At 47.9% G+C, this 24,007-nt stretch overlaps 1 protein-coding gene across 1 annotated transcript in view; it reads right to left on the reverse strand.

The window, feature by feature from the left end:
- The window catches only part of LOC120515838 (acidic amino acid decarboxylase GADL1-like), a 101,179-nt gene extending 79,777 nt beyond the window's left edge, over positions 1-21,402 (reverse strand). The window contains exon 1 of the mRNA XM_039737166.1: positions 21,055-21,402. Within this exon, the coding sequence (XP_039593100.1) occupies positions 21,055-21,073 (19 nt within the window). The 5' untranslated portion in view covers positions 21,074-21,402. The remainder of the gene's footprint in view (positions 1-21,054) is intronic.
- Positions 21,403-24,007: the final 2,605 nt, after the last annotated feature.

A 24,007-nucleotide genomic window follows, 5' to 3' on the forward strand; every position in this document is an offset into this window, starting at 1 on the left:
GACAGCAGGGCATGCTGGGAGTTGAAACTGAATTAGGGAGTTTGTTTTGCCGAAGGCAGCTGGAAAAAAAGCTCCCAAAAACACTGAAAAGGCCCTCAAAGCCAGGATTTTTAATTCCATTAAAATAAATTCAGTCATATGGTGGGAATTATGAGTTGTCACTGATAATTACAAAAAAAAAAAATCTGTGATTTATTACTATGAAATTTAGTTTTAGCATCAGTAAGCTGCAAGTAATCACAAGAACAAACTAAAGTAAATAAAAAATACCTGGCAAATTAAATATGTAATAAAAAATAAAATGTATGTATTCATCAAGATACGTGAGCATAACTGATAAATGACAAAACATTTTAGTGAAATGACATCGCGATTGCACAACCCGCCTTAATATTTTATGGTGACAGACACAAGACTTAAGTATTTAAGCAGGAGGAATGAAAGCTTTAGAAAGCAAAAGACAAAAGGACAAGAAACAAACAGAGGAGGACCACGTCACCTGGGCTCACCCGAATGTCGTCATCTCGTCAGAGGGACAGCAGAAGTTTTGTGTCCCTTTCTACCAAACTGGAAGTCCACGACTGTAGTGCAGTGAACATTCATAAGGACGCTGTTAACTGTGGGACTGTGAATAATCAGAGCAGACAGCCACAACACCCGTCTTCAATGTCGCTGATTTACTGTTCTCAAGTAAGGTCAGGGGGGGAAGCATCTTTTATTCTGACCCAAACCAATGTTTGCAATATTTCAGTAATAAAAGCACCGTCAGTGAAAGAGAAAGTGAAGTGGATTACCGACAGTAAGGGTGAACCACCACACTCTGTACACTTAATCTTCTTCTTCTTCTTCTTCTTTTGGCTGCTCCTGTTAGGGGTCACCACAGCAGATCATCTTCTTCCATATCTTCCTGTCCTCGTCATCTTGTTCTGTCACCCCCGTCACCTGCATGTCCCCTCTCACCACATCCACAAACCTTCTCTTAGGTCTTCCTCTTCTCCTCTTCCCTGGCAGCTCTACCCTTAGTACCCTTCACCCATTATACCCAGCATCTCTCCAAACCAACGCCATCTCGCCTCTCTGACTTTGTCGTCCCACCTGAGCTGACCCTCTAATGTCCTCATTTCTAATCCTGCCCATCCTCGTCACATTCAATGCCAATCTTAACATCTTTAACTCTGCCACCTCCATCTCTGTCTCCTGTGCCACCGTCTCCAGCCCATATAACACAGCTGGTCTCACTGCCATCCTGTAGACCTTCCCTGTCACTCTTGCTGATACTCGTCTGTCACTAATCACTCCTGACACTCTTCTCCACCCTGGCTGCACTCTCTTCTTCACTTCTCTTCCACACTCCTCATTACTCTGTACTGTTCATCCCAAGTATTTAAACTTCTCCACCTTCTCCAACTCGACTCCCCTCATCCTCATCACTCCACTGACCTCCCTCTCATTCACACACATGTGTTCTGTCTTGGTGGTCCTACTGGCCTTCATTCCTCTCCTCTCATATCTCCACCTCTCCAGAGTCTCCTCATCCTGTAGATCACAATGTCATCAGCAGACATCACAGTCCACGGGGACTCCTGTCTAATCTCGTCTGTCAGCCTGTCCATCACCATTGGAGATAAGAAAGGGCTCAGAGCCGATCCCTGATGTAATCCTACCTCTGTCACTCCTACCACAGACCTCACCACGGTCACACTGCCCTTGTTCATATCCTGTGCCACTCTCATGTTCTTCTCTGCCACTCCCGACGTCCTCATTCAATACCACAGCTCCTCTCAGTCACCGTCATTTGCTTTCTCAGGTCCACAAAGACACAATGAAACTCCTTCTGGTCTTCTCTCTAAACTTCTCCATCAACATCCTCAGAGCAAACATCTCATCTGTGGTGCTCTTTCTTGGCATGAAACCATCCTGCTGCTCACTGATCATCACCTCACTTCTTATCTGACCGTCCACTACTCTTTCCCATAACTTCATGCTGTGGCTCATTAATTTTATCCCCCTGTAGTTACTGCAGTCCTGCACATCCCCCTTATTGTTAAATATCAGCCCACCAGTCCACTTCTTCTCCACTCCTCATCATCCTCTCACTTTCCAAGATTCCATTAAAAACTCCACTGCCATCTCTCCTAAACACCTCCATGCTTTCACATGTATGTCATCTGGACCAGCGGCCTTTCCATCCTCATCCTCTTCATCGCTGTCCTTACTTCCTCCTTGCTGATCCACTGCACTTCCTGATTCACTATCTCCACATCATCCAACCTTCTCTCTCTCTCTCGTTCTCTTCATTCATCAGCCTCATCTGCTCATCACACTCTTCCTCACTTGTTATCCTTTATCACCCTAACGTGCTGTTCATCTTTCCCAGCTCGGCCCCCCTCTGTAGCCCACCGGTCCTTTTCTCCCTCTTTAGAGTCCAACTCTCATCCAACTCATCATACGCCTTTTCTTTATCCTTCATCACCTCTCTCTTCACCTTGCGCCTTATCTCCTGTACTCTTGTCTACTTTCTGCACCTCTCGGACTGTCCCACTTCTTCATCACCATCCTCTTCCTCTGTATACTCTCCTGTACTTCCTCATTCCTTTCCCTCCTCGCTCTGTCCAGATGTCACGCCAAGCCCCCTCTAGTGGTCTCCCTACCACTTCTGCTGTAGTACCCTCAGTGAAACAGTGAACACGCTGATTTAGATTTATCTGAGAAGCTCAGGCGTTAAGATCTGTTAGACGGATCATTAAGGAAGGAAATCAGCGATTTGAAAATCACAGACGGAGAAGTGCTGCTTACATTGAAACAGAAACCACCGGGGCCGGATGACAGCGCTGAAGGGCGCCAGCGAGCAGGTAGACGGACCGTATTCACACTTATGAAAGAGCACGAGAGGAAAGATTACGGTGGATAGAAGCTCGCCAGTGCTGTCCTACTCACCAGTAAACTCCACGTGTCTCATGTCATGTCTCATGACTTCATTAACGGAGGAGGAGATGTTTAAGGAAACATGGGCACAACAGTCCGCAGGTTTAGATGGAGGAGGCTGAATTTCACTGAAAATCTATCAGAGAATAACAAAAGCCCACGAGCAGCCAGTCAGATCCGAATGATTTGGAGGATTTTCAGAACGCTTTTCAAAAGGCACTATATAAGGGGCTCGTGATCAAACTAAAGGTGGCAGGCAGGCAGGCAGGCAGTGTGTGAATGGGCATACAAAGGACGCTGGGCCAAATGGAGCACATTCAGAAGTAGCTCAGAATATCTGGGGTCCTTGGTGACTGGAGCTGGAGGTCCTGCTCTTTTACTCATAACTGGTCCTACCAACTACTGGCATGTAGAGAAGTCAGGCCATTGAAAGGAACGTCTCTCTCCTAGGAGGACTCGTTTGGCCAACGTGCTCACTTTACTTGTGTGTCAGCGACTAAGCGACTTTGTCTTTCTTCAGAGGTTTCGTGTTGCTGACGTCCTGACCCTCGCGACGCGAGTTTCTGTTTCCTCAGAGGCGGAGCTCTCACCCTGACTCCACCTCTCACTTCTGGGCGGGACGGACAGACAAACAGACGGACAGACGGACAGAGTGACTCCACGTGCAGACATTTATAGAACACAGATATGAAAGGACAAGCTGGTTTAGCTTGCAGAGGACACGGTGGGATGGCAGACAGTCCACACTCAGGACAGAATTCAGACAGGCAGGGTACGTGGCAGATGGAATTTAAAATAAAGAAATGTAAAGCACAGCATCCAAGGAAGAAATAAAGCCACAACTGGGAGGTTTGATGCGTGACACAGAAGGACATAAGAGGTGCCGTGGACTTGTCACCAGGGACCGTCACACTCTCTCTGAGCGCTTAATTAACCCGAGGCCTCATTGGTACCGAGAGGCACACTTTACTGAAGTGTCAGCACTTATTGTGATTCACTGTTCACATGCTAGAAGCCTCCTTACAGATTTCATAGAGGACACGTACAACAACGCCGCCCCACCACTACACCACACTTGAATACTTTGAAATGAACACACACTTTAATCTCAGAATGCTTCAGATTTGCTCAAGTGACAAGGCCATGGCAAACCTGAACCTGTCCTGGTAATACGACACACACACTCACAGCGGACCACTGTAGAATCATAAATAACCAAAACACCCAGAGAGCACCCAGTAAGATCTCAGAAAACACTTCAACCTTCACCGAGTGTCTACCGTATATACTGGCGTAGAAGTCGCATCTTCAAACACGAAGAATCAATCATAAAATCAGACCCCGCCTTGTACGCCCGTTCAAGAACACGACACTTCATTTTATTTTTTACACCTTCTTGCCACCTCTAATCTCGCTCGCCACTTCCTCAGTCACATTGACAGGGCAGTTACCAGTTTCTCTCGCCACTTCAATGACTTTTAATTTAAAACCAGCTTCATATTTTCTTCTGATCGAACGCTCCATTGTAGATAAGGGATGATCTCACAATAAACGTGTATGAGGGTGTGGGATACAAAAAACACAAATCGGTGAAGACGTCACTTCAGAATAGTTCAGGTATTAAATACTGTGTGGTCACGTAGGCACAATACATAGAAAACAAAAGGCCGTGAGCCCCGTGGTGCCTCTCTCAGGCGGGCGGGCGTTAGCATATCGTAATCTCTTGGACCAATGGTGTGAGTTTCAGCATTCGACTTATACGACTGACATTATAAAATACCAGAAATTATCTATATATATAATTCACTAAACAGCCGACCATGGCACGCACGACAGAGACCATGGGATACGCACAACATAGCCACGCCCACCAACTCACAGAGCCCCGCCTACCAACTCTAAAACCATGGGATACGCATGACATAGCCACACCCGCCAACTCACAGAGCCCCACCCACCAACTCTAAAACCATGGGTTACGCACGACATAGCCACGCCTGCCAACTCTAAAACCATGGGATACGCATGACATAGCCACACCCGCCAACTCACAGAACCCCGCCGACCAACTCTAAAACCATTGGTTACGCACGGCATGACCACGCCTGCCAACTCACAGAGCCCCGCCCACCAACTCTAAAACCATGGGTTACGCACGGCATGACCCCGCCCGCCAACTCACAGAGCCCCGCCCACCAACTCTAAAACCATGGGATACGCACGACATAGCCACGCCCACCAACTCTCACCCTCTTCCCGAGTCACTCGCACTGCTTGCTCATGTGCCCGCCCCCAACACCTCACCATCCTCACTGGCGTTGGTCTGCGCTCCAGTCGACATGAAGCTGTGATTTGCCTTCACATGTATGTCGTGGTAACAACTCGTCTTTCAATGTTTTACAAATTCCTGCATCAGGTAACTGTTTGTTTCTATCAGTCGTTTCTTTCTGGAAACTGTTGCTCTTGAACTTTGCAAATGGCTGTAACCTTTGTTTGCCAACATTGGGATAACTTTGGCGACGTGCTGTCTGTTCTTGGTCACGGAATGTACTGGAGTGTAAGACAATCAATCACATCTGCTGCCTCACAAACTGTCCTTATTCCCCGGATTTCCTTGACCCCGTCAGATTGAAATGTGCCTTTTACTTTTACACGCAGACACTTTCCCATTAGATTGGCCTTTGCAATGACAATTAATAAGACACAAGGGCCAGACTTTCAAACAGATCCGCCTGTATGTGCCCAAACCAGTTTTCAGTGACGGACAATCGTATGTTGCTCTCCAGAGTTCCATCTTTTCATTCACTGACAGTCGTATCCTCAAACCCACCCCATCTGGACAACTGTGTCTTTCAGGAAGTGTTCAGCCATCAATACACGATTATACGGTGTGTGCCACGCCGCGGGTTGGCTAGTATATTAAAATCAGGTCCCGACTTATCTGTGAGTAGATACGGTAATTAAATCTGCGAATCAGCAGCAGCAGCACCGAGCCCCCAGAGGTAAAGAAACAGCGTATGGATCGTTTATTGTGAGGACTTCAATGTAATAAAACAAAAGGTATGTAGTGATGTCACCAGAATATCATGGCTCTTGGAAATAAGAATTCATGACATCTATAAAGGAACTCCACCAATGTGCAGCACCCAGCTGGATGACGTGACGCCAGTACACTCGCCACACATTGGATGGTAGGTGGTGAAGGGGCGAGAGTCAGTTGGCCAATGAGAGACAGGGGGTGATCAGGGGCTCCACATGGCTAAAGGCCACGGAGAGTAATCTGGCCAGGTCATCAGGACACACGCTGCTCTTCACAAAGGAGGCCCAGAGATCTTCAATGACCCGAGAGAGTCAGGGCTGCAGTTCTACGTCTCATCCAAAGGAGGGCGCCATTTTAACAGCACAGTGCGCCCGTTGAGATCCACATACAGACCGCCGGGTAAGCGCCCCCTGCTGGCCTCACCAGCTCAAGCTTTTCCTGGCTGGTCTGCCATCATCGTCTAATTCTTCCACGTGAAGCCTGTAAACTGATTGAGATCATTCATGTTACGCAGAATGTCTAGTGGAGGCTGGCCAGGCGGTCTCGTGGCCTCGGACCCCCTGCAGAGTATGCTTTATTCTTCAGCCCTCTGGAGCTTTTTCTGGCCATCGGACCTCACTTTATTCTTTGTTAATTTGTATTGTCTCTTTTTATTTTTATACCGTCACTTGTATGAAAGCGTGCGACAGCCGTAAATGGTGGCGTTGTTCAGGTCTTCTGAGGCGCAGCTGGTGTGGCTGCTGGTGACAGTGGCCTTGGTTTTCACCGTCTTTTCACACACGTTGTCAATTTGCCATCTCCTGGTTCGCTTATCACCCTACGAGCAGACAACGAATAACAAACAAAACAAGCGTCCAAGTGGGTTTGAATTGTTGAAGCACGCTGATGATCTCCGTTAACAAAGTCTGAATTCTCAAAGGGTTTCATTAACGGGCAACCAAGAAACCTCCAGACGACACGTTCAGGACAAACAGAGTAAAAAAAGCAGCCTCCTTCCTGGCTTAATGATCACTGGAGAGAGCTTTGGAAGTCAAGACTACAGGGTCAGGGCAAACGGACTGGCAGACTGGAAAAGGGGCAAAACACACACCCAGTGGGCACTAAGACCCTCGGGCAGCGCCCTGGCATGGTCCGAGGAAACCTTCTGCCATCTCAAACTGTGCTATTCACTGACATGGGGCGACTCATATGTGGGCAGCATTGGGGATTTGCCCGCACCCGTATGCATTACAGCGTAACGCGCGCAATGCGCCAGCCAAACAGATTACGGGCGTCGTCAGCTAAATGAAGAATTCCTCATCGGCCCTTTAGGTGACTTGCTGAGAAAGAGCTTTTCTATCTACCATCATCGGTGTTCACAAAGGGTCTCCTCATCCACAGCGGCCACTACAGCACGGAGGGTGAGCTGCGCCCACTCCAACCTGCTTTTCAGGGTACATGGCAGGGCTGTTGTTGTTGTTGTTAATTGCCTGCCAGTCCTGTGACGGCTAAAAAGATGAAAGCAAGAAAACAGCCCTGGGCTTCACTTACAATCTGATTAAAATACGCAAGGACCGAATATCTACACACTGGACGACACCGACAACCAACAACCCCATTCACTTCGATAGCACATCATCATACAAAACACTAGGGGGCTTTGCGCGCCAACCGCTGTGCGGGCACGGCTACCCGCTAGCCTCTTTGTGGCTCTGCCGCCCGCGTGCGGGGCTGCGGATGTTCAATTTAAACAGAGTTGTGACGTACGCATAACAGAAGTAACTGTCTTACATTACAGCGAGTGATGACCAGAGGAACGAATAGTAAAACGGAAGAAAATTCTGTCTCATGTCGCGCTATTCGATTTCGTTCTGTTTGGCTTTGAAATCAACACACGCAGACTTCATAAACTTACACTAACATTAAAACAGGTTTTTGAATTAACTTCTCATCAATAGCGCATTGAATCGTCATTCCGTGTTTGGACTTTCATCGTGACAGCGCGACGTTTAACAGCTCGTGAGTGAATTTCGTTTCTTCCTCTCTAATAAATAAACAGACTTTTTTGAATGTTTGTCCCTGTGATTTGTTAACCGTCTTTATTCTAATCGATATATGGCGTATCGAGATCTCCTGATGATGGACTCCATTACCTTTCTTACATACGTCCTTCTGTCTGCAGTAATTCGTGCGGTGGAAGAGCCGACGGTGTTAACGGTTGTAGATATTCTTCGTGATATTGTAAGTTGATGTTTTCATCTTCCTCATCATCACCACCAACTGGTTCAGCATACAGTCGTCTACTGATACGCATTGAACTAATTTGCCTTGTCACCGATTTTCACGTTCATTCGTTTGACTTCGTCATTTCTCGGTGTTAGGATTGTCGTGTGCTCACTTCTTCTGTTGAGAACCCTTCAGGTTTAAATTCTTCAATAAGATTTGAACAGAATGCGTCTTCTTTTATTGGAAACTTACCAAGTGAGGAAAACGTACAAATGTATAAGAGCTGAGAGCGCAGGAAGTGCGTCTGTCAAAAGCATTCACACCAATGAGAGGCGAGAGGACCGTGAGAGGGCGTGGCTAAATACGGTGGCGAGGAGGGCGGGACTTAAACCAAATCTCATGGCCAGAGTCTCGTCTCATCGCAGGACTTCTTTCATATAATAGAGAGATGGAGCTGAAAGTGCTTGACAGGATGAAAAAGGAGCAAATATAAAAATAAAATTAGGAAATAGAATGAAAGTAAAGGTCTGACGGGCAGGGAGGACGGAACAAAACAAACAAAACAAACAAACAAAACAAAACAAACAAACAAAACAAACAAACAAACAAACAAAACAAACAAACACTAGACGTCTGGAGAGAAAAAACAAAGTGGAAGGCCAATGAGCCCTTTGTGACGTGTGCAGTGCCATCGGTCCTTTATTGATAAGAGAAGCTTTACGTACTGAGGGCATCGTAACTTTATTTGAAAAAAGAAAAATGAACGGCGCGTCGTCGGGAGCGACTCCCATATTTTAAGGGGGCCGCATCGCAAACCCGTGTAACGTGAGCGTGTGTGTGTGTGTGTGTGTGTTTATAAAAAATGGTTTCACAGAAACGCAAGTCCCTGTCTGTGCAGAAAGCTCTTTTTTTTTCATCTCTCGTGCAGATGGAATGAAAAACTCAACGAGGACGCAGCAGGGAATCGCATGGCAGCACATCAGCCACGAGTGACAGGCTCTGAGGCTGGGGATTGGCACTGGTAATCAGAAGGTTGCCAGTTCAAATCCTGTAAATGCCAATAAGGACTCTGCACTGTTGGGCCCTTGACCTGCAATTGCTGAGCGCTTTGAGTAGTGAGAACAGCGCTATAGAAATGAAAGAATTATTATAATTATTATTATTATTATTATTACCGTACCGCTCACTCCGAGTCAAAAGGTAGGAGTTGGGTGAAAAAAACCCGAAGATCCAGACCTGGACTTCAACTGGCATGGGCATAATCTGGAGAATGAGGTGCGAGTCCTGCTGCAGCAGGCCCAGTGTGGCCAGTAAAAGCGATGTGGTGTCGGGATCACGTCACACGGGTTCAAACGTCACAATCTAACAGCACGTGACAGGCAACGAGTGGGCTGCAAACAAATACGCCAAAGAATCTGCGGCGCTAAAATGAAGTTTCGACTCAAATAAACAGCAGACGACAGAGCAGAGGAAGAGCTGAGGTTCACACAAAGGAAACGACTCGATTGGCTGCCAGCACGTGACAGTGAGAGTCCGTCGCCCTGAGCGAATTTCAGGCCACTAAAAGGCAGGATGGCGCCGTTGTCGAGCACTGTGCCACTCAGCAGGGGGCCTGGCCAGCAAACTCACTGAAGGTTCGACGTTTCATTTTGAAGATTGTGAGTTTAGTTCATTTATTGAAAGCTGTCGTGCGTGTGTGTGTGTGTGTGTGTACGTGTGTGTGTGTGTTCACTGCACCACCAGGTACCACTAAGTGTTCAGTTTCTGTGTATCATGAAGATTGTGTTTAAATTTCTACACCTCCTTCATTTCGTCTCAATTGTACACAAAACGTTTATTTGGTGTAAACTCCCATTGCATTCGCTTTATGTGTTTCAGTTCAAATGACTCGGGCGGAGTGGTGGGCTCTGCACTGGTAATCAGAAGGTTGCCAATTCAAATGCCATAAAACGCCACAAGTGACCCTACTTCATTGGGCCCTTGAGCCTGCAGGGAAAAACCTGGGGGTTGGCAGCAGAACTGGCACTCTGGCACCATAAAAAAACCTCCCACTCTTCCATAACATCTGAACTTGGGTGGTGCTGAGGGGTCACCCGTCACACGGTCTGCCCTCGGGTCCTAATGTGGGGGTTGGTCAAGTGGCGACATCAGCGCCCGCTCCTAACCCCCCAAGTAATCGACAAACATAGCGGCAGATTACCCGAATATCAAAGTGACGTCAGTGCAGCGCCAATGTGAATCAGGAAGATGGCACATCGACTAACTAAACGGGCAGAACTCCAAACACACATGGCAGCAGTTATGTGGGTGTCTCGTGGGTCAAATCCCACATTCAGGCTTTGTCTGCTTGTCTGTGTGGATATTCAGGGACGCCGTGACGCTGTGACGCCATTTGCTGCCTTGTGGCCAGTGAGACCGCCGTCACTCCTCTTGACAGTTACAGCCAGTGCTGTGCGGGCATCGACTGGTACTGCACTATGAATTGCTGAAAGCAGGGGATTTGGCTCTTCAGTACTAAGACGTTTTACATTTCACTACGCATGTCCTATCATTGAGGGAACTAAACACGACAACTCAGTTGAACAATTTAGCCAACAATCCATGGATGATGCTGGCCCACGGCGGTAAGCTCACTGGTGAAGTCTTGGCGCTCAAGTTATTCCCACTCGTGTTACGAACAAATCTCTTAGTGACGAAGTCGTTTCACCGACTGTGTAAAAACTGCCTTCAGGTTCTTCTTTCACACACGCAGGCACACACAGTATCACCAGCGGGCACCCACCAGATCATCGGGTCCCCCGTTAACACACGCACACACACTGGCCTCTCATCTGTGCCACGCTCACTTGCCCTTTTGAATTCAGCTCTATTGCTTTATGTCTGCCAGTCTAATTCACCCCTAAAGGGACTGGTGGACCCTTCTGTTGTTCTCTTTCTCCAGCACAGACTGTGGGTGTCTGGTGACGACTCGGGGGTCTCCAGTGAATCGCCTACTGCACCAAACAACATGACCACAATGGCGCACACATTGGAAAAGCTCAAAACATTGGATACAAAATGAAAAAGAAAACCAATGCCTGCTGCTGCCCTGTGCGCATTCAGCACAAGTCTGAGTCAAGGCTGCTTGAACCTTCAGTTCAGATGAATGGAGTCTGATGATTTCACACCATTATTATCACTATTGTTATTATCACTATTGCTATTATTGTTATCCATCCAGTATCCAACCCGCTATATCCTAACTACAGGGTCACGGGGGTGTGTTGGAGCCAATCCCACCCAGCACAGGGGGCAAGGCAGGAACAAACCCCGGGCAAGGTGCCAGCCCACCGCAGGGCACACACACCCACACACCAAGCACACACTGGGGACATTTTAGGGTCACCAATGCACCTGACCTGCATGTCTTTGGACTGACAGAGGATACGAAGCCAGACGGGTCGCCTAACTGTGAGGCAGCAGCACTACCCACTGCGCCAGCGTGCCGCCTATTATTATTCTCATTATTACTGTTATTATTAAGACTGCACAGAGCTGACATGCAGTAATTAGCACATTCACTGGATTAGGACGCAGAGAACTGAACTCGGACTAACTTAAACATCAGTCATGTGACTGACCCTCACCTCTTCTGTTTCTCTTCTCGGTACCCAAATGTGCCACTTGGTGCCCACTGCCCACCTGAGGTATAAAGTCATCTGTGATGGAGGAGCACAGGAATGGTCAGGTAGAGGGTTCCTGTCATCAGATTGGCTGACTCAGCTGTGGATTGGCCAATAGGGGGAGGCAGCTGGAGGTCTCCAGGACTCTGAACTAATCCAAATCCTATTATGGGATGTCATCTCCTGTTGGGTTCTGCTCTGCACTCGTCATATTTCTATTGTGTTGAGGATGACTTGTGTTCTGTTCTGTGGATTGTGTTGTATTGACCCCCACTGCATGCCCACCCTACCTGTGAAGGGGGTCTCTCTTTGAACTGCCACTGCCAAGTTTCTTCCACTTTTTTTTTTTTCCACTAAAAGGGTTTTCTTGTCTTCTTAGAGAGTCGAGGCTGGGGGGCTGTCAAGTGGAAGGGCCTGTTAAAGCCCACTGTGTATTGTATTGTACTTCAGACCCACAAATAACACCCGGTAACGCGAGGTATAAACACATAATGTTATTTAACAAGCACATAGCAGAAAGGCGCGCGGCACGCTGGCGCAGTGGGTAGCGCTGCTGCCTCGCAGTTAGGAGACCCTTAAGGGTTCGCTTCCCGGGTCCTCCCTGCGTGGAGTTTGCATGTCCTCCCCGTGTCTCCTCTGGGTGGTCCAAAGACACGCAGGTCAGGTGCGCTGGCGATCCTAAATTGTCCTTGGGTGTGTGTGCTTAGTGTGTGCCCTGCAGTGGGCTGGCGCCCTGCCCGGGGTTTGTTTCCTGCCCTGCGCCCTGTGTTGTCTGGGATTGGCTCCAGCAGACCCCCGTGACCCTGTAGTTAGGATATAGCGGGTTGGTTAATGGATGGATGGATGGATAGCAGAAAGGATGACAGATAATCCTGAAAGAAGACAGAAGAGAAAGAAACTCCTCAAGTTTCTCTGCCAACCAAAATGGCTGCCGACCCTGGCGCAGCCTCCCTGGCTACTCCCTCCCTCTCCAGAGCAGCCCACTGTTTCTCAGGACGTGGCTGCACATTGAGGGTCACAGTTTGGTTTTGTCCCAGAGGACCTCAGAAGCCGCTCCCCTGTCTGCCCGCGAGGCCCAGGGCCACCTTACCGCGTGGTCAGGTACCCCATGCCAATCTAGGTATGTTGTGACGTGTCGAGTGGGGGGTCTGTAATGCTGTTAGCCGGTAGCTGACGGTTGCGTGTGACTCGTCATATCGTGATGTCCTCGACAGCCCGCTCAGTTCCCATTTCCAAGCCCTCGTTTCTTTCCCTCCTGACTCCGACTATAAATTATGCAGCGCCGGCTCCCTGCTGCTCCCCTTACAGTAAAGCTTTGAGCGAGCGGGACAATGGCACCTGCTCGGCCAGCCTATTCACAAAGTCACACTGGCGGCTTTGTTCGCTTACTGTGGATAGCATTACAACACCACCGAGCACAATCACTGAAATAACGGCTGGGAATGCGGCCCTGAAATCGCTCCCAGTAGAACAACACGCGGAGCGTTACTGGGTTAGGAGACGAGCGTCACCCTCCGACTGTGGGCCACCGAGCACTTCAGCTGCTGTCACGCCTGCCCAATCAAAAGGTGGCGTCTTGTACCGTACACGCGTAGTCGAGACGAGCTAAGCAGGATCAACTGTCCGCCTCGTTCGCTTTCTAACCCATTCATCTGTCGTGTGACCGTTTGCTTTTCTTTGTGTCTGCCTCACCTGCCTGCCGCACCATACCAGGGGCATAAAGTTACCAACAAGACACCTGCGATAATGTCACCTGATCACAACTCTTAGAGGAGACGCGTGCTGATAATTTTCATAAATTCATAAAGCAAGCAGATCCGTTTCTGAATAAGTCACGTGACAATGACGTCTGAGATCCTCCTAAGTCTGACTGGGACTATGAAATGTGAAACATCGGTGCCACAACGCGGGCAGTGCCTGCCTAACAAAGGCCTTGACATCTAGAGAGCAGTGCCATGGATGGGCACTGAGGGTCTCCTCGCCCCCCCCCCACCTGGCGTCATCTCTCTTCTGTGGATGTCAAGGCAGTTTGCCAACTGTAAGGTTCACATTAGTGCAGTAACACGAGTAGCTGCCGTCATCTTGATGTCCTGAAATCACCCAGCGTGGAGCCGGCAAAAATCACAGGGAGGAATTACGTCAGCGAGTGTCGTTTACTCTGAGAGAAGAACGAGTTTCAATGTTAGAAAGACGAGCAAATGTGGCAGGCAGTGGCACACGACCTACATCAGGCCGGAGCCGAGGGGCAGCGGCAGCAGCAGCAGGGATCTGCTTGTTCTGTAGAAAGGCTCAAGAGCGCCCCCCATTGGCCTTGTGTTATATGACAGCATGTCAGGAACAAAGGATTCACACCTGGCCAGGAGGCCATAATGGGAGCAGTTCATCACCCATGACAGCAGGTGGCAGTGTCCCTCGGAGCTGGAGGTGTCAGGGTCTTTGGGGACGACCCAGAAATGTTCTGGATGACCTGGACAGGAGGCAGTGGGCAAGGTGGAACGCTGAATGGTTTCTGTGGATGGTACTGGTATCAAATAAAAAACGACTTGGCTGAACCTGGAGCGGAGTCTGAACTCAGTGGCGCCCCTTGTGGTGACAAGTAAAGCAAACATCGTTACAGATTGGCTCTAATGAAAGCAAAGGGACTGGCTGAGAAGGCCAGCCGAGAATTCAAAAGCGTTGTTGTCTAAAAATGGGAAGAGCGCAGTTTCATTTTGGTACAGTGATATATTTGACTCTGTTTTTAACCTTTGTATTATTAATGTGTAGCCTTTGTCAGAATCTCACAGACTTACCACTCTTTAGAAGACACTGGCACAATACCCGCGCTTGGCAGCGGAGAAGTCGTGTGTTAAAGAAGTTATGAAAAAGAAAAGGAAACGTTTTAAAACTAACGTAACATGATTGTCAATGTCATTGTTTTGTCATTGTCATGAGTGTTGCTGTCATATATCTATATATACACACACATATCTATATACAGTATATATATATATATACATACACACATATCTACACACACACACACATATATCTATATATATAGTGTCACACATGTGCGATTAGGAGGCAGTCAAAGAGCCTAAAGGTGAGTGAAACATTGCGAGGTAAGGGTTGTCACGTGGTGCTTACCTGACTCTCTTTTGGTCAACAGAAAACTTGAAGAAAAATAATTCCTCCACTTCCGGGTTCCAAAATGGCCGCGACGACGTCACTTCCGTCCCACCATGATGACGTCACTTCTGGCTCCATCAATCCACCTCACTTCTGTCCCATCAGGATGACGTTGTTTCCGGTTCCTGTTTCCAGCGTCACTTCTTGCCAACCATTTCCTGTCCCATAATCCTTTTCTGTATAAAGTCGCCATTTTGACTGGAGAAAACTGTTCACTGTTTTGTTTTGAGACATTGAATCATTAATTCTTTATTTTGTCTGGATGACAATATATGGGGACGGTCCCCAAAACTTTGTTTTGTGTTGTGCAACATTCTTTGGAGAAGAATAATCACCACAATACACATATCTACATATACACACATACAGTACACACATAAATATAAATCTACATACTATATATATATATATATATACTGTACATAACAAAATCCCCGCGTATGGCACGTTGTCAGTTCAGCCGTGCGGTGTCATATGACCAAGCTGCGCACTGAGCTCACTCTTGAGAATCCAACGTCAAGTCTTGTCCAGGAGGACAGCAATGTTGCCTCAAATCAATGGCATCGTTTTGTAGGTTGTGTCCCTGAGACGTCTTACTTGTCATCGCGCAGCAGAGCCTTACTGGAAATTGAAATGGGAGATCAGAGGGTGTAACGGGGACGCGAGGACTACAGTGAGTGAGTGTGGAGAAACTCTAGAGACAGCGTGTGGATGAACTTGTGGATTTTTCTGTGAGTATTTGGTGGCAGCGTCACAAAGTCACTTCTGTAAGACCGCGTGCGTTAGCCGCGGAGCTCAGAGTGAAATGAGGTGAATGGGAGGGGAGATGATGACGTGACTCCCCCATCCGCCTTAACTGCCAATCCCCCCCACAAACACAGTCTCTCAGAATTTGCATAAGCACAGCCCCTCACCTACAATTTGAACGTAGTTACAAAGTCATCAAAACTCTCGTTTATATCCTGCGTCCTCTCATTAAACTTGTATCCCGCATTACCTGTGGGCATGACAAACGCCAATGGCAGCCTGTCTATGAACTTAATCCTACTTAGAATACTAAACGACGTAAAACAAACCACTGGTCTCCTTTCCAAGCTCGGGATCCCGGCCTGCACAGCCGGGTGGAGTAACCTACATTGCAGGAGTCTGCGCCCGCCTCAGTCGTTTGTAACTGGAAATTCAAAATGGCAGGACGTCGCTATTTGCGTTCACTGGTCAGAACATTTAGTCTTTGAGCTCGTGGAGGATCATCAACATCTACACCAACAGTCTCAGGCGCTGCCTTTAGTCAGAAGATGGCTAACATTGTGTTCAACCTTCTGTCTTACATATTGGAAGAAATGAGTCTACAAAGCTTGGCAGAATCCTGAATCAGAGACGGAGATAACCGGGAGCCTTGGAATTCTGCCTTTCACTGCTAATATGCTGGAATGCCCAGGGAGACCAGAGGTGGGCAAGCCGATGGTCTGGTCACCAGAACGGTGACTTTTGTGACGTCGGCTGGCACAGCTGCTGACCATATCGTGTCCAGGAGTGTTGCTGACAGAAGTCATTTTGTTGTCCTCTCCTCCGACGTGTCAATTATAACGTTTGTCACCAATTACTTACGTCAATCAAACTGAAACGGACTATTGATTTGGATTTGTCAAATTCATATTCTTGTCCCACAGGCAAAATACACAAACCTTTTCAAAGAGAGCCATTTTATTATACTGTACAATACCAGCTGTGTGAGCCCTGCTGTAAAAAGCCCAAGGGGTCCTACAAACTACTGACATCGTCAGAAAAAAAAAATGTCAGGAAACTGAAAGGAACGACTCTGGGGGTCCCTCTCACTCCTAGGAGGACTCGTTTAGGCGACGGGCTCGCCTCGCTTGGGTATTAGCGGATAAGCGGCTTTGCCAACGTGCCGGCCTCCTCGCTCTTACTGCGACTCACTTCCAGACCGGACAGACAGACAGACAGACCGCCGTTTATATACAAGACAGTAAAAAAAGGGAGTGAACGCCACAAACGCCTGACCAGTCACGCAGTGGTAGATACGAGAACATTTACTTTCTTACTGAGCGCCAGGCTAGTCCAACAAGAACTGCAATTCATCTTTATGTTAAACATCCGTCCATTATCCAGCCCGCTATACCCTAACTACAGGGGTCTGCTGGAGCCAATCCCACCCAACACAGGGCACAAGGCAGGAAACAAACCCCGGGCAGGGTGCCAGCCCACCACAGTATGTTAAACACATACAATACAATTAATTGTTGTGCAGCCCAAAATCACACAAGAAGTGCCACAGTGGGCATTGCCAGGCCCTGCCTCTTGACGGCCCCTAAGAAGAGTCTGTGAATCAGGGCGAATGCACAAGACTGGCGCACGTCATCATACAAAGTGACAACGCCGGGTGGGACATCTCAGGCGGTCTCGACATACGAATCAGACGGCGGAGCAGAAGAATATTGGGGACATTCTTTGATCTCATTTGTGTTAAAAAACCAAACAGACAAACATGTGATCATAAAATAGGAACTGAAATCGGAAAGTGAGCACACGCTGAATCTCAAAACCAGTGTGGAATTAACACAAAGGAAGAGAACGTGAACTTTTAACAAAATTCTTCTTAAGCGAGTACAACCTGAATCTGAACGCCTTACTGAAGGGCAATAAATAAGAGGGAGCCGGCCAAAGTATTCTAAACACCAACCAACAAACAAACAAACAAACAAACCAACAAACCAACAAACAAACAAACAAACCAAACAAACAAACCAACAAACAAACCAACAAACAAAGCAACAAACAAACAAACAACCAACAAACAAAGCAACAAACAAACAAACAAACAAACAAACAAACAACAAACAAACAAACAAACAAAGCAACAAACAAACCAACCAACCAACAAACAAACAAACAAATAAACAAACCAAACAAATAAACAAACCAAACAAACCAACAAACCAACAAACAAACAAACAAACAAACCAACAAACCAACAAATAAACCAACAAACCAACAAAGCAAGCCCCTGTGCTAACTGTCACATTGTCATCGTAAAGACAGGCAGACGTGTCAACGTCATACTAAACAGTCGGAGCGACTGCCCAAACTGACTGAACTATAAGGACGCGCATCTCCTCCTCCCTCCGTGTGCTGAAACTGCACCAACTGGTCACTCCACTGAGCGACTTGACAACTCTACTCCACAAAGGAGTCTCCCGACTGCTGCGCCTTGGAATTCTTTCATTAATTAATAACGTGGGTCCTGACCTGAGACAGATGCCTTCCTCGGGTGATGGAGACCCGTCTGACCAGGAGGGCCAACATAAAAGCAGCTCGGCGATCGTCGGTTTGCGACCCGGCACTAAGTGTGCACTGCAGCAGCCAGGAGACGCGTCGGGGACCCGGTGACTGTCACAGAGCCGAGGGACAGCGGGCACAGGAGTGTCTCCAAACTCTTTTTTTTGACAGAGTCTCCGGTAGTCCCGACAGTTTAGCTCGAGGATGACATTTATTGCTTTTGTAGTTGATAGAATTGTGGGGCACCTTGGGATGTTTTGGGTTACAAAAAGTGTGCCAGCGCAGAAAATTGGCTGGAAAACACTGGCTGAGCTGCACCGTTGCTCCAGGCACACTAAAAAAGATCTCTACAGCTGCTATCTCGCTTAAAAACTGGCACCTGGGTGTTTTTGTGGCATCCTTTGTATAAATTAGCAAAGATACTGCAAACTGGAATAATGGGTAGGAATAATCACTACACTTTATTGTCACAATAGCAGACGGGATACTGGAGACTTAGTGTAGTGTCGGTGCCACTCCAAGATCACTCGCTTTGCACTTGGTTGGCATCATGTTGATTCAATCTTTCTAAAGATAAACATGACATTAAAAATAATCCTAATCTGATGTGCCGTCCACCTCCCTCTCCATGTTCTCCAACTACTCGTTAACAAGACCATCAGCAGCCACGTCAGCTCTTGTGAAACCTGCAGCTCTGGTGCCCAAGCTGCCCTAGGTAGGCGATGCCACTTTTAATCTGAAACAATAATGACATATAAACAGAGGTGAACAGCGCAATGTAAGAAACCTCCTAAATCATCGGCTGCCATGTCCTGTTTTACACAGCAAATCAGTCACGTTACAGAATGAGATAAAGCGCCCGCAGAGGGCATTAAGGGACATCTTCACAATGTGCAGGTTCATCAATCTGAGTGGAATCCTTACCCGCCCTGCCGTGTTTTAAGAGCGCCACTCAAGACCAACATTTAGCTGGAGACATTATACTGCCATGATATGTAAAGCAGAGAGAGAGCCCTAGCGATACCAAATGCCACCCTGCACCCAGCAGGTACAGCATATGGCCGAGATCAATTCTCTTGATAATATGAACAGACCACACCGGGCACATCACATCAGCTGGCATAAAACGTCAAACAGTAACACCGACAAGGGGTAAGGGGGAAAAAAGATACAAAACAAAAGACAACAAAAGAAACCTCACCAGCAGCCTTCTAAAGATGAACCCGACGATTAGTAAAACGCAGAGCCCAACTCTTCAGTCACGTGGCAGTACGCCGCCGCGCACACGGTGCACACACACACACACACACACACACTCATGCAAAGCGCTGATTGAGGTCATTTGTTGAGATTATCCAGCTTAGAGAGAAGGTCACAAAATCTGCTGCCATGACAGGGATGCCCAGCGCCCTGCAGACCCCCAGTGTTTACTACGCCTCAGGGCCAAAACTGTGTGCCTGTCGCGTTTTATTTTGCTCTTTTTAGTGGAAAACTTTCCTATGACTGAACACAAAACAGATGAGTTAATCTTCACACTGTCCTTCTCGTTGTTTGTGAGGCAACTGTGCCAGGCTTGTGGCACTACCCATTTCCTAAACAAAACATACAGATGATGCCAGAGAATGAATGCAACGTAAGAAACCTTTTTTTGTGAAATTTAATTGGCCACAGGGGGCACAGGTGTCATGTGCTGGAAGGAATAATGATGGCAAAGCCTCATCTCTGAGGACGTAGGAGAAATGACTGGCATGGGACTCGACTGCTGCTCATCCCCTCACTGCAAGGTACCTGAAATGCAATGACACTAACGCTCCTGGCAACGCTCTTTAAAAAAAAATCTTCTGCCCATTTTCACCATCTGGGTACAGCAATGCCAAACACCTGAGGACACCTGAGGACTTTACACCAAATCTCACACCGTACATCCAATGGGGCCAAAGAGTCTGCGTGACAGTGGCTTTCACCAATCGCGAGTTTATACTTTTAGTTACTGCTACACTGTGACAACCAGCCGTGACATAACAGGAGTAGGGTGACACAGCAAGCCAGTCGCAGGCACTAAACACGTAATTAATATGGCGCCTTTCTCAAGTGAACCACCATCACCCAAAGGAACTTTACAAGTGCCACTCAATCATTGTCTTGATACCGTTTGATTATGACGTCACTCTATACTGTACAGCATTTTGTGAAGCGATACCCCCTGGCAGGCTTTATACAGATGAGTGCTTTGGTGCACCACGTCAGTTGCCCTGGGCACTAGAGGGGCACACATGGCAAGTCTCCCCATGAAGCGCGCTGGTCTGTGTGCACCACTACGAGACCACCTCACTAAGCTTTGCCGTCAACCATATACGACGTTTGCGTTTCTTATTTTCATGACACCGCCATTTATTTAAAAGAGGGTCTCTGCTAACAAAAAGTTCCAAAGTCCAATAATCGACAATATAAATCTAAATCGAATTATTATTCATGGAGGCATTCCAAGAACAAACTCAGTTCACGACCTGTTGGAGTTGCTGCCACAAAAATAAAGTAAGCTATAATAAGCTTCAAAAAGAAACCTGAGCAAGACAACTTCACGCTTCACTCTCACGTTTAAAGCTCGTGCTAAAGCAATGGCCAGCGGCGAGTGGAATTCGGGACACCGCAAATGCCATTTATTTTTAGACTGGCCGGCAGTGAAGCGGCCGTGTCCTCCTCGTCTTGAATTAAACCTAACAGGCAGGCACAAGTGGCGCCGTGACGACTTACCGACAGAGGGAGAGTCCATGCTGCAGCCGAGCGCCTGATGCTTCGAAGGGAGAGCAGCTTCTGCCTGGGCGAGCGAGTCTGCGAGCGAGCGAGCGAGTCTGCGAGCCACCCACCTGTCCGTCCGCGCGCGCGCAAACTGAGGCTCTCGGGGCTGCGTCCGCTCATTTATAGGAGGCGCCGAGCGCGCGCAGCGAGCGACACCCGACAAGTCCCGCGCGACCAGACAGCGCGTCCCTGCCGGCCGCGCGCCTTGTGTCGCCGTGCTGCGCTTCTTTATGATCTCGACGGACCGACCGACGGACGGACGGACGGACGGACGGACTCCAGAGCTCCGCTCGTCATCCCCGGCGTGTCGGACACGTTTGTGCGTTTAGATCGCTGCACGATCCTCGGAGACGCGGCGTGACGTTGGTCGGTTTATCACTAAGCACTGCGCAAGCCCCGCGACTTTTTCGTATTTTTCCACTGAGAGCCATTGGGGGATTTTCTTAACAGCCATCGGTGTTTTATTCGTTAAATTTGCGTATCGCTACTTTTTCAGAGCGCTGAACAGATTTGCTCGTGAAACAGGAACAGGAAGGCACCAGAAATGTATGTTTGCATATATTTGAATATTTTAAAAGTTAAAACACCATCTGAGTCACTAGGCGCCTTCTCCTCTTGCGAAAGGCCAAAGATGAATGCATTAGAGTGTAACCAAATGACAGAATAGGACAAGGGGCGATGATCCGAGCTACCTGTCGGAGTGACACCTTGAGTGGTGACACAGGCTTCACCATCACACCGACAGTGTGCCCTCTTCAGACCCCGATGTCCCAAAGAGAAGGTACAGCAAGTGATCTACTGTACTTACACTCGCCGGCCACTCCTCTTCACCTGCTTCTCAACGCAAACATCTGAGCAGCCCATCAATCACATGGCAGCAGCTTACAGCATTTCGGCCTGTGGACATTGTGAAGACCACCTGCTGAAGTTCAAACCCAACATCAGAACGGGGAAGGAAGGAGGGAAGGAAGGGGATTTGAGTGATTCTGAATGTGGCGTGGCTGTTGGTGCCAGACGGGCCGCTCTGAGTGTTCCACAAACTGCTGATCTCCTGGGATTTTCACACACAGACATCTCGAGGGTCTACAGAGCATGGTGTGAAAAAGTGAAAATATCCAGTGAGCGGCCGTCTCTGGGCGAAAATACCTTATTGATGCCGGAGGTCAGAGGTGAATGGCCAGACTGGTCTGAGCTGATATGAAGGCAACAGGAACTCCAATAAGCACTCGTTACAAGCGAGGTGTGCAGAAGAGCAGCTCAGAACACACAACACGTCAGACCTTGAAGCAGATGGGGGGCTACAGCAGCAGCAGACCACCCCGGGTGACACTCCTGTCAGCTAAGAGCAGGCGACAATTCACACATGGGGCTCACCACAACTGGACAATAGTTGCCTGGTCTGCTGAGTCTCGTTTTCTGCTACGACTTTCAGATGGTAGGTTCAGAATTTGGCATCAAAAACATGAAAGCTTGGATCCATCCTGTCTTGTATCAAGGGTTCATGGCACAGTTTGGGCCCCTTAGTACCAACTGAACATTGTTTAAATGGCACAACCTACCTCAGTATTGTTGCTGACCACGTCCACCCCTTTAAGACTGCAGTGTACTCATCTTCTGATGGCTCCTTTCAGCAGGGTAACGTGCCATGTCACAAAGCTCAGATCATCTCAAACTGGTTTCTTGAACATGGTGATGAATTCTCTGTACTCAAGTGGCCTCCACAGTAATCACATCTCAATCCAACAGAGCACCCTTGGGATGTGGTGGAATGGGAGATTCGCATCATGGATGTGCAGCCAACAAATCTGCAGCAACTGTGTGATGCTATCAGTCACAATGGACCAAAATCCCTGATGAATGTTTTCCAGCACCTTGTTGAATCAACGCCACAAAGAATTAATGGCAGTTCTGAAGGGAGTCCAACAGTGTACTAGCAATGTGTACCTAATAAAGTGGCCGGTGAGGGTATTTATGCCTTTGGGGCTGGCCAGCCGTGTTCTGTCCACTCCCATGCATTTTACTTCAAAGTCTCCATTTACAAAGGAATCACAACTTCCCAAGGATTACAGTGTCATCCTCAAATTCTTAATTCATTGTTCTGATAACTTTGGGTTTAAGGCAGAGGACAGAGTCCATTGCAGGGCCCCCCGAGCAGCTGACTTCAGCCACACACATGAGGTGGAAGTCCAAACCCCACAAAGACAGCGACGTCTACAGCAGCACGGCCGGCACCGCAGCTCAGCTCTCCATCCGGCGGCCATCTTGGCAAAGTTCTGCTCCGTTCACTAAGACGCAGGCCCAGAGGCCAGGAGACATTTTCAAATACGGCAGATTAAAAACAGCAAAGATTAGAGGAAAAAAAGAAAATAAGCGCATGAATGCTCAGCTTTGTATACGTCATCTGTTCACAGCTCTTAAACTTTAAAACTATAAAGCAAGAGCAACGTATGCCTTTACAGCCTTGGAGCCCACAGGGGACTCAGGAAACATTCAGAAGAATTCGGACCCTTCATACGCCGCACACTCGACTTTATGGATCAACGGGACAGATTTGTCACGACGCTAGAGCTGCCCTGCTAGGCCACACTACTGGCTGGGCTGCTGAGACTGGCCACTGGGCACAACTGACCATCACGAGCAGTAAGAGCCGCAGATTTTCATCTTTTTATGCTCTAGTTTTATGTCATTTTGTGTTAGTATTGTAACGAACACTTAGTGTGGACTACAGCTGAAGATCTCAAGTGGACGCGACAAGTTGGGAGTTGGTTATTAACAGATGTTTGTGATTTGAGTTTGTAAAATTAGTGTAGGTCGGGGGGCTTTTTACATATCAGCTTATTTTACAATATTAACTTGGAAGGAAACTTAGTAAAGTAAAATTAGATTTATGGAGGATTTGTTTTCCAAC

The sequence above is a fragment of the Polypterus senegalus genome, chromosome 15 (genome assembly GCF_016835505.1).
Source record: "Polypterus senegalus isolate Bchr_013 chromosome 15, ASM1683550v1, whole genome shotgun sequence".
Classification (NCBI taxonomy): domain Eukaryota; kingdom Metazoa; phylum Chordata; class Cladistia; order Polypteriformes; family Polypteridae; genus Polypterus; species Polypterus senegalus.